Source organism: Trematomus bernacchii, unplaced genomic scaffold (genome assembly GCF_902827165.1).
Source record: "Trematomus bernacchii unplaced genomic scaffold, fTreBer1.1, whole genome shotgun sequence".
NCBI classification, from domain to species: Eukaryota; Metazoa; Chordata; class Actinopteri; order Perciformes; family Nototheniidae; genus Trematomus; species Trematomus bernacchii.
In genome coordinates this window covers 20,001-35,386 of record NW_022987538.1, presented here as the reverse complement: position 1 = coordinate 35,386, position 15,386 = coordinate 20,001, and the positions used below count along the sequence as shown (strand labels likewise).

The window sequence follows — 15,386 nt, the reverse complement described above, 5'->3', positions numbered from 1 at the left end:
ACGTTTACTTCATTACGCTTTAGTCAAGAGTAAGGCACTTAGTCTTAGAAAAATCAATACCTTCATTTTAATCAAATACATTGTTCAAAATCTGAAAAGGAAAAGTCAGATATTTGTCGTGTAGTGTAACAACCTGAAAGGGAAAAATTAAACATTCTTAAAACTTTAATTCATACATTTGTAAATGCTACAACTGATCTGTACCAAATTAAGTCTATCAATTATTCTTATTAGCCATACTTACCTGAACATCTACTTATGGTACTTGGAAAGGGTTCTTCTGTGTTTATCTAATGTTGAATATAGAATATCAATTTCTTTAAATTATAATTCTCTAATTTGAGGATCAAATATGCTACATAATTGTTATATGAATTATTATAAATATTTGTTTTGGGCCAAAACTGAAATTAATCTAGTACTTGAAACATCATTTTATGTCTGTCTGTGCATGGGTAATACATTACAGAGTTGTGTTGTTAAGCCTGAGTGCTGGATGATTAAGGATATTAACATTATCTGTTATAATATTAGAAATACCTTATTCTTCAATACCTTATAATCTGAGAATATTTATTTATTAATTTTGTTTAGTGTGAAAATCTAATCTGATCTGACTAAATATATTTATCACCACTATTTAACACATGTCTGGTCATTGGAAATATAAAAAACAATCATTAATTGTACATCTTTAAACATCTGGTCATTCAATTCAAAGTTCATCTTTGTACGAGAGCTGGAAGAACATGTCCGTCAGGCTTCCTGACTCGTTCTCCTCCTCCCTTTATGACACCGAGTGTCTGGTGTGTAAAGGCATCCTGTTACTGTAGATTAGCACTGAGGTGCTGATTGGCTCAAACTCTTCTTCATCAGAGCGCCATATTTCAACCCCCCCCAATTGCTCTGCTTTTGTGTGGCTCATTCAGTGAGCACTGTAGCTGACCCCCCAGTGAGACGGAGGCTCATCTGCCGGTATTCCTTCTGCTATCTGCTTGAGTACAACTGCGTATTCCTGATGCATCCAGGTGTCCCCCCCGTGATGGGAGAGGTTAGGAAGACATCAAACTCCTCCAAGAAACATGGAACATTGTATTATAGAAGCCTCTGAAGCCCTCGCTCGTCCTGCAGGGTTGTCTGCTAGAGCCCACCGAGCAGAAAGATGAAGAGAAGAACCCCCTCTCAGCAGAAAGGTGAAGAGAAGCATCCCATCTTATCAGAAAGGTGAAGAGAAGCACCCCATCTTATCAGAAAGGTGAAGAGAAGCACCCCATCTTATCAGAAAGGTGAAGAGAAGCACCCCATCTTATCAGAAAGATGAAGAGAAGCACCCCATCTTATCAGAAAGGTGAAGAGAAGCATCCCATCTTATCAGAAAGGTGAAGAGAAGCACCCCATCTTATCAGAAAGGTGAAGAGAAGCATCCCATCTTATCAGAAAGGTGAAGAGAAGCACCCCATCTTATCAGAAAGATGAAGAGAAGCACCCCATCTTATCAGAAAGGTGAAGAGAAGCATCCCATCTTATCAGAAAGGTGAAGAGAAGCGTCCCATCTCGAACGACCTTGTGCTTCCTTGCACGTGGCTGGGGGTGCTCTCTGCACCCGGAGAGTGTGACCCTCTCTCTCTGACCCTTGGCCTTGAGAGCTGTCCTAGTTATTGGGTTAACACTTGATAGGGATGGTTTTCTGAGTGAAGACAACTCAAAGTAATGGATTAGCACATTATCATTTAATTACAAAAATAGGATAGGCCCCTCAGAATTATTTGGGAGCCTTCCTGACACATGCACATTATCATTTTGAAGGTTTGTGTTAGTCATTGAACATGCAAGAATCATATACTCATCAGTCCTTAGCAGAGAAATGTTATTGTACGTTAAAAGTGAGCTTGTCCCTGTGGATATAACCCCTTCTCAATGATTCTAAATGCATATTAATTCACCATTTACCTTTTGATAAAATATTAGTTTATCAGAAATATTTTGTCTCTTCCATAAAACATAGGTTTGAGAAATAAATTACCCAATATAAAATCAATTACTCAATATAATTGACTCTTCCCTCCCTTTTCTTACATATGGTACATATGAAATAATAACTTAGGAGTCTATTTAAACATGGTATAGTTTATAATCTATTAATCGAGAAGACTCAGTATCACCTGTGTGCAGCTTACAAAAAACCATTGTGAGAAACATATATTACGCAGGAAATTGATACATTTGTTGAAAAACAAAGCATATCTGATTTGGGAGGAAAAGTTTCATCCCTTTAACATCTGAGTTATTACTGATGGCATAGCATGAATGATATTGGGTGTCTGAGGGTGTCATTACTGAGAAATGTCAAACAAAATCAAAACCTTACATTTTAAAACAGGTTTGCATTCCTCCACTGAAGGTGACGTTATCATTGGAAACAATAAAAGCTAATTGTTTTGATGTAGAATCTATATATTGAATCGTTAGAGCAGAACAGAATGGTTGTATTGTAGCCTGAGTTTTGTGCAGCCTTTAGTTTTACCAGGTGGAAACATTGTCTATATAATGTGAATACATGTAGAACTAGACATTAAGAGACCCCTGACATTAGGCCTATTTGAAACAATAGTAGGGGCTTTTACCAGCTCGCCAACTTACAGGCATCCTCTGCATAGCAGTATGAATAGCCTTAAAAACAACCCACTCTGCGGTAACGAGAGTCATGTATCTGAACCAAATGCCCTAAGTGAAGCCGTTAGTCTCATCTGACTGACCCAAGGGTTGGTGCTGGTGTGACAGGGAGGCTTCCAAGTGTTCATAGCAGATGTCATGCTTTCAGTTCATGGCTCAGTGGGGGGGAGCAGACCCATGTGAGACAGTATCAACAGCTGTAATGTTCAGTTTGAGGAGTGTCATTCTCTCTGGGAGCAGGAAATGGTGTCCATTCAGACCAGACCATTAATGTCATGTAGAGCAGCCATAGCATCTCTGTGACTGCACTCAGCCGGACTGCAGCAGGGCAGAACTGGGTGACTTTTAGTGAAGCCGTCCAAGGCCATAGACAAAATGGAACCACGTACTAACAAAAGGGACACAAGGTCATCAATGTCTCTCTTTACCTTTGGTCTAATTGTAAAACAAATTAGTGGAAGAAATGTGGAACCCTAATCCATCATCATGTGACATTTAGAGTTAATTTACTTAATTACTTATGGGTTGAAGTCAAATTAACATTAACATTAGAACTAAAGTCAGTTAAAATTGGACTTGCACGGATCAGAATCTAATCAATACACCATTTTCCCAGCTCTGTAATGAAAAGGATATCAAGATTAGGTACATTACAGGAGTGTTAAAACATCCAAACATGCACACTTATCTTATTCTAGTAGAGATTAGAGGACAGGTCTAATGTTGTGAACAAAATGATCAAGTCAAGTTATTTTATTTATTTTATCTTATGTACCACATTTAATTTAATAATTAATCTTAAATTACTAATAACTTTAAAGAAAGCAACAATTTACAATGTGGATAAGGTGACTACTTATCCAAAGTGTGTGTGTGTGTGTGTGTGTGTGTGTGTGTGTGTGTGTGTGTGTGTGTGTGTGTGAACAGCTTGTCTGCTCAAGGTTAAAACATTTGGGACAGCAGTGAGAATGTTATGAGAAACAATTTGTTGCTTCGACTGAACTCGAAAGAAGCTGAGATTAGAACATTTGAAATAAATCAAAACACTTGTACATTAATTAAATACATTTGACATTTAGCTTGAGCTGGGTTCAATACTTTCTTTATGGTATTTAAATTGGGCTCAAGTAGAACCTTTACATGGATTTGGCTTGCAACACAAAGTGATACCGATCTCTGTCTGTTATGATTTGAAAGTCTCATGATTTAAAGTGTAGGGCTGTGAAGGAGAGGCCCTTGGAAAACAACCTCTATTTCTTTGTTAACTGTAATTACTTATTGTAAAGAGATTGCAACATTATACTTTTTAAAGAATTGCTCAATTCATTTAACACATTTATTATGCACACTGTAATGAAAACGTCAACAAATATATTGATCCTGGCTTAACCAGCGACCTTTACTCTTTTGTTCATAAACTCGGTTTCAGAGAACTTGTCAGTAGTTTAACAACTATTAGAATTGTAGTAATGTCTATGGAGACCAATTGGTTGATACGAGAAATCATTTGAAGCAGTTTAATAAAGAATGTTAAACTATATTTAAAACTGTAATTAAACTTCAACTTATATTAATTATCTGAATCCAGTGGCCAGTTGGAATAGACAATCAACAAAGTTTCCATTTTGCAGCAACAGCGCAAAAGGTTTCAACAATAATTTGTATTATGTCTGAGTCAAGTTCTGTCTTATCAGCTTTGTTTCGGAATGTGTTCAATACATTACGTTTTTTTTCATTATTACCAAACAATACATAGATTTAAGAATAAATGAAACAAATAATACAATATTGACCTAAAACAGCAGACAGATTTTGCCACCCTGACCTCCTCAAGCAGGTTGTTTACGACCAGCAGTGATGCCTCTGAGGGTCTCAGGGTGCAGGACGGGGCATAGGGTTTATAAAAGGTCACAAACATATCTTAACATACCAGCAATACAATTTAAGAATGTATTCTTAAAGTAATATAATCTTCTCTTCTTCTTACACCTACAGCGCACACCCTGAACAGTGTGCTCCTTGTTTACATTTCCTCTGCACACTCAGATGCAGCGCACACCCTGAACAGTGTGCTTCTTGTTTACATTTCCTCTGCACACTCAGATGCAGGACATAAAACACTCTTTTGCTATTTATTTTCATTTTGCAGCACATCTATACTACCAGAATTTTGCAAAACACTATATATTATTTATCTTTCTCCAGTCATTTACTTTTGGTGAGTTAACTAAAGCTTAGTTTATTTTACCCTGGCTATGGACTGATTCATTATTAGTTGTTACAAAACATGCACAAGACGGCGGTTAGACAAACCAATATAGACCCCTGATACAAACAATCAGACAAACAAACATGATGAACTCATAATAAACACCAGCGTGACAGCAAAAGTTCATCCAGCTCAATTTAGTCCGGATTAAAGAGGTTTCAGAGGGGGTAGGGACTATTTGATCTCTCCCAATGGGAACCCAGTGGGGTACCTTGACTCGTACCTCCACCCTTGTACACAAGTCCTTAGATCGGTGCCTGAAGACCGTCCAAGAGCAATAACTAGCTTATCCTCTTGCGACTCCACTATCCCTGCTTTAGTGGTGCTATGCCCCCCCGATCGGGGCACATAGACTTTTTTCCTCTACCCTTTCTATCCGAAACCACACAGTTAACTGTAGTCCTACTCGACCAGCCTACACACCTCCCATCATGCTCATCCCAACGATGAAACACAGTTTTGCTCTACACTTGCATACCACGGCCCACCCATGATCAATTAGCCTATCATTTTATGTATGCACCCCCGGACCGACATCAGCTCCTCAGCAATGTAGGGTGCCTGTCGCATCAGGTAATGCACGCACCTCGCACTTGCCAGCACATCGTAAATGGCCACAAGCCACGAGAGTGCTTTTAAACAGTCTCTTTTTTAATAGAGACGGCGGTGGTGTGAGTTAAAGCTATAGACAAAAGCTGTGATTTTCTCCCTCTGAGTTCACTTCACCAGCTCATGCAGATACGGGGAGGCATTTGACACACATTCCCCGGAGCTGCAGCAGCTGGAGCCGTGTGTTTTTTAGAGGCGCTGGGGGTAATATCTATGGCTGCTTTAGTTAACTGCTAGTGTTGGCCGCTGAAACCCCCGGAATCTCGGCGATTTGTTCATTACAAATCTCTATTTTGATTTCACACAGAAGTTCCACTTTACTGCTGCCCTCATTAAGTTTTTTTTTTAAACATCTCCGTGTATGCCTGCACGGCACATACGTCCAAGCATCACACACAGAGGGAACCAGCCAGGACAGAGTCCCTGGATGATCCCCTGGGGTTACTAGCCCCAAATGTTCATTAACCAAAACGAAACGCAGCCGCTTAGCTTCACAGATAATTTTAGGATACCGTCAATCACAGATTCTGGTAAGGCAATGTCCAAATGTAGATTTGAAATCACACTTACCAGTCTCTGAAGATATGTTGGTATCCTGCCGACAACGCCAATTTGTGGAGGAAACTTCTGTGTAGTAATGCATGGAGTCACCGACTCAGGAAGGAGACACGGTGAGAGTTGGAGCTTTGATGTCAAACACTGATGGGTTTATTCAGAGTATTCGGCCGGAGGATTCACATCACAAATCAAAGAGTCAGAGGTTCTGACCACACGGTAGAGTTGCCACGTCAATTCTGAAGAACCTCTCTCTATGCTAGACCTTTTAACAGGTTCACAGAGAATCAACATCTCTGAAGGAGTAGACTAAACACTGAATCATCTGCGTCCAACGCTCATGGCCTCAAGGATTTCACATCCGAGAGCCCACAAACACCGATAAAGAAATGCTTCAGTGTTCTCACAACAATTACCCTACGTGCCAGTCAAGTTGACCGGTCTCACACTGGGGACAACAACACATATGGCACCAAGGCCTTTCCTTAGAGGAGATAACATATGTCAGAGTAAAAGGTTAGATATCTAGAAGAATTATTCCTTAACAGTAAGATCTCAGATTTCATGTAGAGCTGTTGAGGCATTGACCGGTGATATACAAGTGAAGATTGGGGGACGAACGGACCGTGTCCATTGGAGTTACAGCGACATCGTGTTTTATGGCGAGGGATGCGTTGCCATGGTAACGCCACATTATGTAACAACAGATTTGACGTAGAGCTGTTCAAGGCCGCAGTGTTAACCATCATGTGAAGTTTGGTGGCGTTCTGAGCATGTCAGTTGGTGTTATGACATCATCGCATTCCATGGTGAGGGATCGCCTAGCATCGAGCGAACGCGAACTTTGGCACCAAATCACGGCTATGCCGTGCGAAAGAAAAAAAGTTCTGTGATATCGTTTTGTCGTCCATGTCTCGACGAATTTGGAGTCGTACGGATAAAGTCCCTAGGAGGAGTTTGTTAAAGTACGGAGGACGCCAAATTAAAAAAGGCCAACTTCCTGAACGTTTTGTGTATACCCCTCCAAGTATGTTCGTCTCCGCACCCTATATATACGTAGCGAGTTTCGTTCGTTTACGTGAAAGTTAAAGTGGGGGGAGTTTCCGTAAAAAACGGAAGTGGGCGTGGCTTGCGCAATTTTTTGCGTAAAGTTCCGGAACCAATTACACATCGCAATTTTCACCACTTCTGACGCACGTGCAACATTTGGTGAGTTTTCACATATGTTGCGGGGATCCAAAGTGCGCGCAATGTTTTAAAGTAATAATAATAAATAATCCTTCAAATATCAATAATGTGCGTTTTGTGTGTGTTTCGCAGAATAAGTCACAAAATGGGAAAACTGGAAATCTAACTGAGCATTAAATAACATAAATATTACAGATGTTAAAAAAATTACTTTTCTATCTCATCTTAAACGTTTGTTGCTGTTTTAATCAACCTATACAATATATAATTTATAGAAATGTTTTCTATAAATAAATAAAATAGATTTTGCAAAAATAACGATATTAAATAACATTTACAAAAGTTTATTAAAGGGGACCTATCATGCAAATGCACTTTTGTATGTCTTTTCTACATAACTATGTGTCCCGGTGTGTCAGGGAACTCACGCAGCGTCAGAAAATAAAACCCTCTCTCTTTTCCTCCGTACGCAAATCTCTGAAAACGGGCTTCAACGAGCTGATCCAGATTTGCCATCCGATATGAAGATATTTATGTCATATCGGATGGCACCCACGGGCCTATCAGAAAGTTGCTATCAGAATCAATGCCCGACGTGTTTTGGATGTAATATGGCCTTTGTTTACATTAGCATCGCTAACACTCAGAGCTAACCTGTACTGGAGAGCATGTGTGTGAAGAAGCAGGAAATAAAAAGGAACTCACCTTGTGGTATAACCGGCAAGAGAGAAAGCCTTTGAGCTCCATACTGTTTCAGAAATAATCCTTGATGTGGTTTTGGCGTTTCATCACCGCAGCATTTATTTTAGACAGTATCTGCCGGGTCCAGCATTACATTACATTACATTTAACTTGTTAGATGATTTTATCCAAAGCGACTTACATACATTCAGTACTGTGGGCAATCCCCACAGGAGCAATTTGGGGTGAAGTGTCTCAGGGTAGAGATGGGCGAGTCTTGATTCATCCGGACCATTAACCCGGATCCTAGAAATGAGCTGGTCGTGACGAGTCTCCCCTCTCCATTAACCCGAGTCCTTTGAGTCCCACACTTGGTGTGACGTACAAATTAAAACTATAAATTGCGTCACTCGCTACTCTCTTTATAACATGTAAAATCACATTACAACGTACCCCAGTCCATCTACCCTTTAGCAAGTAGGATAGCTGCCAGAAGTGATCGTTTGGCTCAGGGGAGGGGACGCGGATCAGTGAAACTTCCTGCAGACTCGTGGGGACTCAGAGGAGCCGACGGCTCCTAACCGTAAAGGCCCTGACACACCAGGCAGTCACCAGAGAACTCGCCGACACCCGACACCGACAGTTCCATCGACGAGTTCTCCTGCCTATTGGCCGTGTGTCGCACTGGAACACACCGCAAAGACTTCAGCCGAGCACGTACGAACTGCGCATGCGTGAGTGACAATAACTCTCCTTACCAGCAGGCGGCGGTAGTGTGTATTCGTCATTCAAAATAGGCAACAACCGGAAGACAGAGAAGAAGAACAGACTGATATAAACAAACAAATAGCATGTGCGTTCCATTTTCACTCTCGTCCATCGAAAACATGTTTTAGAATATAAAAATACATGAATGATGAAATGAGCACATAAAGTGCAGACATACTATAAAATCACAGTTAATAGACCTGCTTCTGATGATCGCAGTGTTCTGGCGGGTGTGTAGTTTATTGAGTCAGCAATGTAATAATGGCCACTTCTTGCTAAATTTACGATGAGATGAAAAACCGGACTTGACCAAACAAATCACGGAGCTCTCAGCAGAGGACAGCCGGGGACGCTCCCGCCGATATCAGAGATGTCCCTGCTATGTGTGGGAGGTAAGAGAGGACATTTAAGGGCTATGTTTGATGTCTTTAAGTATCACCTGCTGGTGTTTAGCTGCTGTCTTGTGCCTTAAATCGTTTGTTTACGTCCCTCACTTCCGTTTCGCTTCTCATTTGCTAGCTGAACAGCTGATCAGAGTGGTTTCTTGGCCCGATAGCTTGTGTCCGACACCCGGCCGATTCAACATGTTGAATCGGCCGGGTGTCGACCGTGAAAGGCCAAATAAGGCGTGTCACGGCCGAGGGTTCGGGACACACCAAAATTGACTTTGGGCGACAAGGAACCCGTTTTCGCCCAACAACGCAAGACGGCCGATATCGGCCTGGTGTGTAGGGGCCTTAATAGCATAGCAGATCCAGAGATCCATACTCGTCATGTGCACGAGCATAGCCCCTCCTCCAGCACCCGGCTCCCGCGGCTATATTATGCACGAGTCAACAGCAGACTCGCAGATTCGCAGATTCGCAAATCCTGACTCACTGTGCAAAACATAGCAGACTCGTGCAGACTCAGAGCCGTAACCGTATAGCAGCAGATCCAGAGATCCAGCAGACTCGTCATCATGCACGATTCAACAGCAGACTCAGATTCGCTAAATCGCAAAATGACCTTTTTTTTGTGATCAATATGTTTTATTAAAGCAAAAGACACCACTTTACACACATTTAACACATACAAACACCAGTATTGCAATGATTACGCAGTCCATGAGAAAATATGGGGGGCATATGATTAGATATAATTATATGTTTAATAATAATAATTTTATATATTCTAACTGTTTTGCAATTTTCTATCATTTGTCATTGTTTGTTTCTTTTTGTGTGCTATGTTCAAAATAAACGTTTTGCCAAGTAAGATCCTTATTGGAAATGCAGCTATTACACGCTGGAGACTGTTGCACAACATGACAATTTTGTTAGAAGTCTACACTGAAACTTCATTTAGAGCCGGAAACATAATGGACTTAATCAAAATCGCGGGATCCGTGAATCCAGGTCAATGATCGAGAGAGACCAGTAGCCTACGAGTTAGTCAGCGGAACTTCACAGACTCAGATTCGCAAATCCTGACTCACTGTGCAAAACACAGCAGACTCGTGCGGACTCAGAGCCGTAACCATATAGCAGCAGATCCAGAGATCCAGCAGACTCGTCCTCATGCACGAGTCAACAGCAGACTCAGATTTGCCAAATCGCAAAATAACCCTTTTTTTTGTGATCAACATTTTTTATTAAAGCAAAATACACTGTGTAGCGGAGGTTAATATAACGTCAGTTTAATATGCTCGTGAAATGCAACAACTTTTCGGTTTCACCGATAGGATTTCTACGGTCTTGGTGATGCTGACTCATATGACTCAAATGACTCGTATGATCCGGATCTCTTCAATGACTGACTCAGAAGACCCTGAGTCCGTAAAGGATCCGGATTTGCCATCTCTATCTCAGGGACACAACGACATGCTGACTGCAGTGGGACTCGAACTTGCTACTCCCCGATTGGAAGTTCAGCGCACTATCCACCGAGCCACAGCCTCCCACAGCCGCATGAACAGGCATAAGCTCCGCCCCTTTAAAAAAAAAAAGAAGCGCTATATACCCCGAATCAGCACTTTAGAAACAGGAAGTGAAATAGAGGGATATGAGGCATGGCTAGAATGGGTGATCTGTTTGGTACCTTTAAAACAATTACATATTTTCTGTTTTATCCTAAACGTTTTGTTTGTGTCAAAAAATATGAAGCAATATAAAATATATTAAAGTTTGGTTTCTGTAATACAATATAAATTAATTTATTAATCAATCATTGTATTTTATCAAATATATTTTATAGAAATTGTTTTGATACAAATAGATTTTATAACAATTATAATATGTTTAAATATATGTTTGTACTTGAATTCTTTTTGTCAGATTTCATTTAAAATATAAACCAAATTACATTTATATTATTTTATAGCTTGTAAAAACTCACTCTTCATAAATATCATTTGTCTTTTTGTAATATCTAACCAATTAAAATTCTAAATGTGAAATAAATGTTTTTTCGTTTATTATAATCAGCAGTATTTATTAACCCCTTTGTTTCCGTCTCTCTTTCAGGAGCCTGTTTTCCAGGAAAGCCAAAGAGCCCAAGGCGGCGAGATACTTTCTCGTGTGCTCGAGACACTAACCCGTTATCCCGACTTTTTTTTTCCTTGTCCCTTTGGTTTAGGGGCTCCGTATATTTATTTAATTTATTTATTTTATTTATTTTATTTATTTTATTTATTTTATTTATTTTATTTATTTTATTTATTTTATTTATTTTATTTAAATATATCTATTTGTATTTATTATATCTCGTGGTCATTTCTTCTCGTCCCCTGATGTTCACACTCCGCACAGTAGGTGGCGGTAACGCACCTTAAACGTTGAGTGCCGCCCGCCATTAAACCAGAAGAAGAAGAGGAGGAGAAGAAGGGTGACGTCATTGTTGGGGTATTTTTCCAAGATGGCGGTGGACTGTGGCTGGAATTCTGCAGCTAAAACTATCGGAGGATTTAAATAAAGAGGGATAACAAAATATAACTATTGTTATCTTTCAAAGACACGTTAACACAGTGATTGTCAGGTAACGGGGCTGAAATGGTAGCCCAAGAAGAAGCTATGTTTTGGATTTATCTTAAATCTTCCTAATGCATCTTTTTCAGGGTGAATTCGGTGAAAAATAATTAAGGATTTTAGTGATTTTTGTAGTCATTATTTGGGACAAACCGGGCTTATTTGGAGGTAATGTTGTTAAAATGGTAGCCTCTTCCTCCGGGAACAAGAAAACCTGCTGCTTTTGTTGCGGATCCACCGGACGGGAGGGGGTCTCTGCGGGATTTTACACCCAGGTTTGAGGCTCTTTATTCGGACTGAGTGGTCATGGAAACACCGGTGGAGAACGGAGGTGTCGATCTAAACGAAAACGGAGGGGGGATACATTGGAGGTCAGGAAACCGGGAAGGGTCATATTTTGTACGTGACCGGTAACGGGAGGCATGTAAACGGGGAGAAACCGGACACACAGAACCGGGAGATCATGTTGGATCTGGAGTATCTTCCCCCGAACAGAGGTGTGGTTTCTGGGGTCCTGAACGGATTCACGGAGTCACTGGAGGAGCCGAGGACCGGTGAAGGAGAGGAAGGAGAGGAGGGCCAGGCTTCCTGTCTGGGGGAGAAACCGGGACGAAACCCCGGGAGAAGACGCGCATGACATCAGAAATCAGCCTCAATACACCGGGAAACACCTCGTCCAGGACAGCGGTTCTTCTACCGGTTCTTCCACCGGTTCTTCCTCCCCAAACATGCAAAACGGGGGTGTTGATAGCGGTCATCCTGATGCAGAAATCTCTCACTTTAACCTGGGTTTTTGCAACGTGGACTGTGAGGAGGAGGAGGAGGAGAAGGTAGTTGCTTATGGTGGTTTTTTGCACCACACATGTGATTTGCAGGATGAAAACACTACTAATATTTGTATTGAACTGGTGGCAGAGCAGGAAAACAGTGCAGGTTTGGGAGTTAGCAGCCAAAGTGAATGCACCGGGACATTAGGCTCTCTTTCCACAGGGGAGGATGCACCATCTGGGGCAGAACTTCCTCCATCTTCCCCCTCTTTACCCCTGGAAGAGAGTGCACCATCTGAGGCAGAACTTCCTCCACCTTCCCCCTTTTTACCCCTGGAAGAGAGTGCACCATCTGAGGCAGAACTTCCTCCATCTTCCCCCTCTTTATCACAGGAGGATTTCAGTGAGCTCAGTTTACCCGTCAGGCCGCAGAGTTTGAGGACTAACCCCAACATGGTGGTTTCCCTCAGCTGTGATGCAACACCTTTATCTCCAGATGATGAAGATGAGGATGAAGGGGGGTTTTATTTTGGAGACGAGGAGGACATCCGGAGTGTTTTGGACTCGGGTCGCAGGCAGAGCGCCCCGGATAATCTGCCGAATCTGGCCGAGCAGACGGAGATCTCGGAATCCAGGCTGATGCCAAAGAGGTTCGGCATAGCTGAGTTCTTCACCAGGTAAATCAAAGTGTCTGAATCACACACAAACACAAATGTTAGGTAAAAAAAAGTGATGACAGCAAGCAAACCTGACCTCATTTACTCATATTCATTTTAAGATTTGAAAATATTCTGCTCATTTCAGGTGTTTATCTGTATAGTAGTGTCTCTACTTTAAAGAGTCCTCTCCTGCTGATGTTCAGGTGTATATCAGTATGTAGTGTCTCTACTTTAAAGAGTCCTCTTCTGCTGATGTTCAGGTGTATATCAGTATGTAGTGTCTCTACTTTAAAGAGTCCTCTCCTGCTGATGTTCAGGTGTATATCAGTATGTAGTGTCTCTACTTTAAAGAGTCCTCTCCTGCTGATGTTCAGGTGAATATCAGTATGTAGTGTCTCTACTTTAAAGAGTCCTCTCCTGCTGATGTTCAGGTGTATATCAGTGTGTAGTGTCTCTACTTTAAAGAGTCCTCTCCTGCTGATGTTCAGGTGTATATCAGTATGTAGTGTCTCTACTTTAAAGAGTCCTCTCCTGCTGATGTTCAGGTGAATATCAGTATGTAGTGTCTCTACTTTAAAGAGTACTCTCCTGCTGATGTTCAGGTGTAAATCAGTATGTAGGGTCTCTACTTTAAAGAGTCCTCTCCTGCTGATGTTCAGGTGTATATCAGTATGTAGGGTCTCTACTGGGACATGTCTCCATCACGTACAAAATGTTGGAGCGCTAGCCAATAGGAGCGTGAGTGTTCTATAATGATGTCACTATGTTGCTGAAGTAAACAAAGGAGTCCATTTAGAGAAACAACAAACTATATAATGCACTACAGGACAGGGAACAACACAAACAGAATAATAGGGACTCTTTAATAAAAAGTACTGACTGTTGGTAGACTTCAACATTCTGCAAAATACTGAGAAAGGAAATAAGTCAGTGGAAAGTTTCCCTGTTCTTCTACCAATCCTGATTCTAGAAAAAGCAGAAACACAACTGAAAGGCAGCATTTCCACTTCTTCATAACCCCCCCCCCCCCCCTTTGACTCTAGGTTCAAGATGAAATCAAAACCACTTGAGCTGCTAGCCTCCCTCACTATCATCATTTCTGAAACAGTCAAATGACCCACAATGCAATTGGGGACACAACCAATTTGATTCATGCACACACATTGATAATTATAGATTTTAAAATGAGAGAATAACAAATACATCTTTTGGAATTCCCTCAGCTGAAAATAAACTAAAGACACTTCAGATGTTGAAATCATTGAGATGATGAGTTCTTGTCTTCGGATCCTGTGATTTTGGCCGGTATTGCACTATAGTTTTGTTCTGTGCACTACAATTAGGATCCATTCTTTCATGAAGCATATTCAACACTGAAACACATCAGCACTAGGGATGCCAGAAACTGACCATGATCTTAATCGGACAGCCCTGGCGAATATTAATCGATTATTCGACACCCCCCCCCCCCCGATCCGACAGAAATGCCCCTTTTTAGTTTAACACACACAGTTAAGCTCACACACACTGTTTGATGAACATATGGTTCACCTGCTGAATGAAAAACAGAACAAATGGAAGCAAAGAAAGTGAAAACCATGAAGCAGAAGTATAGGTTCACTCTTAAAGTATCAGAGAACAGAACAGCTGACCGAGAAGAACACAATATGTCCCGGTTTCCAACAAGCGGTGCAGAGACTGAGGTTTCTCCATATGTAACACCAGGTTCTGATGGAGGGATGAACGAGGAGGGATGAACGAGGAGGTTTGACGCGTCTCAGCTGCTCCTCACAGCCTCTCTGTGTGTGTTAGCGCCTGCATCACGTTCAGTGTGCAGTGTGCAGAGAGACAGCCGGCTTATAGAAACACACTCAGTCTGAAGCACCAGCTCTCTCTCCATTTAACCTCCGTCATGGTGTGTCTGTCCGCCTGAACGACTCATTAAACTCTCACTCCCTGAACGTGTTGCATTTGAGGCGCCGTAAACTTTAAAGAGCACTTATTCTGCTCATGTCGGGGGGATATCGAGCAAATTATGAAACTGAACTCTTGCACTATTACCGCTTAGTCTTCCTCCCCTGTGCAATAACCCATACATGTGCATAGGGCTGTGCAATTCATCGTATTTTAATCGCAATTACGATTTTGGCCTGCCACAATTACGAAAACAACATAATCGAATAAAACAATTATTTAGCTTTGCTAGGTTGTG

At 41.3% G+C, this 15,386-nt stretch overlaps 1 protein-coding gene across 1 annotated transcript in view; it reads left to right on the top strand.

Annotated features, from left to right (window-relative positions):
- Nucleotides 1–12,109: 12,109 nt before the first annotated feature.
- LOC117476175 (TBC1 domain family member 12-like) overlaps nt 12,110–15,386 on the top strand; it is a gene marked incomplete at its 3' end in the record, with an annotated part of 21,285 nt that continues 18,008 nt past the window's right edge. Inside the window, 1 exon segment of the mRNA XM_034122543.1 lies at nt 12,110–13,192. Coding sequence (XP_033978434.1) covers nt 12,477–13,192 — 716 coding nt within the window.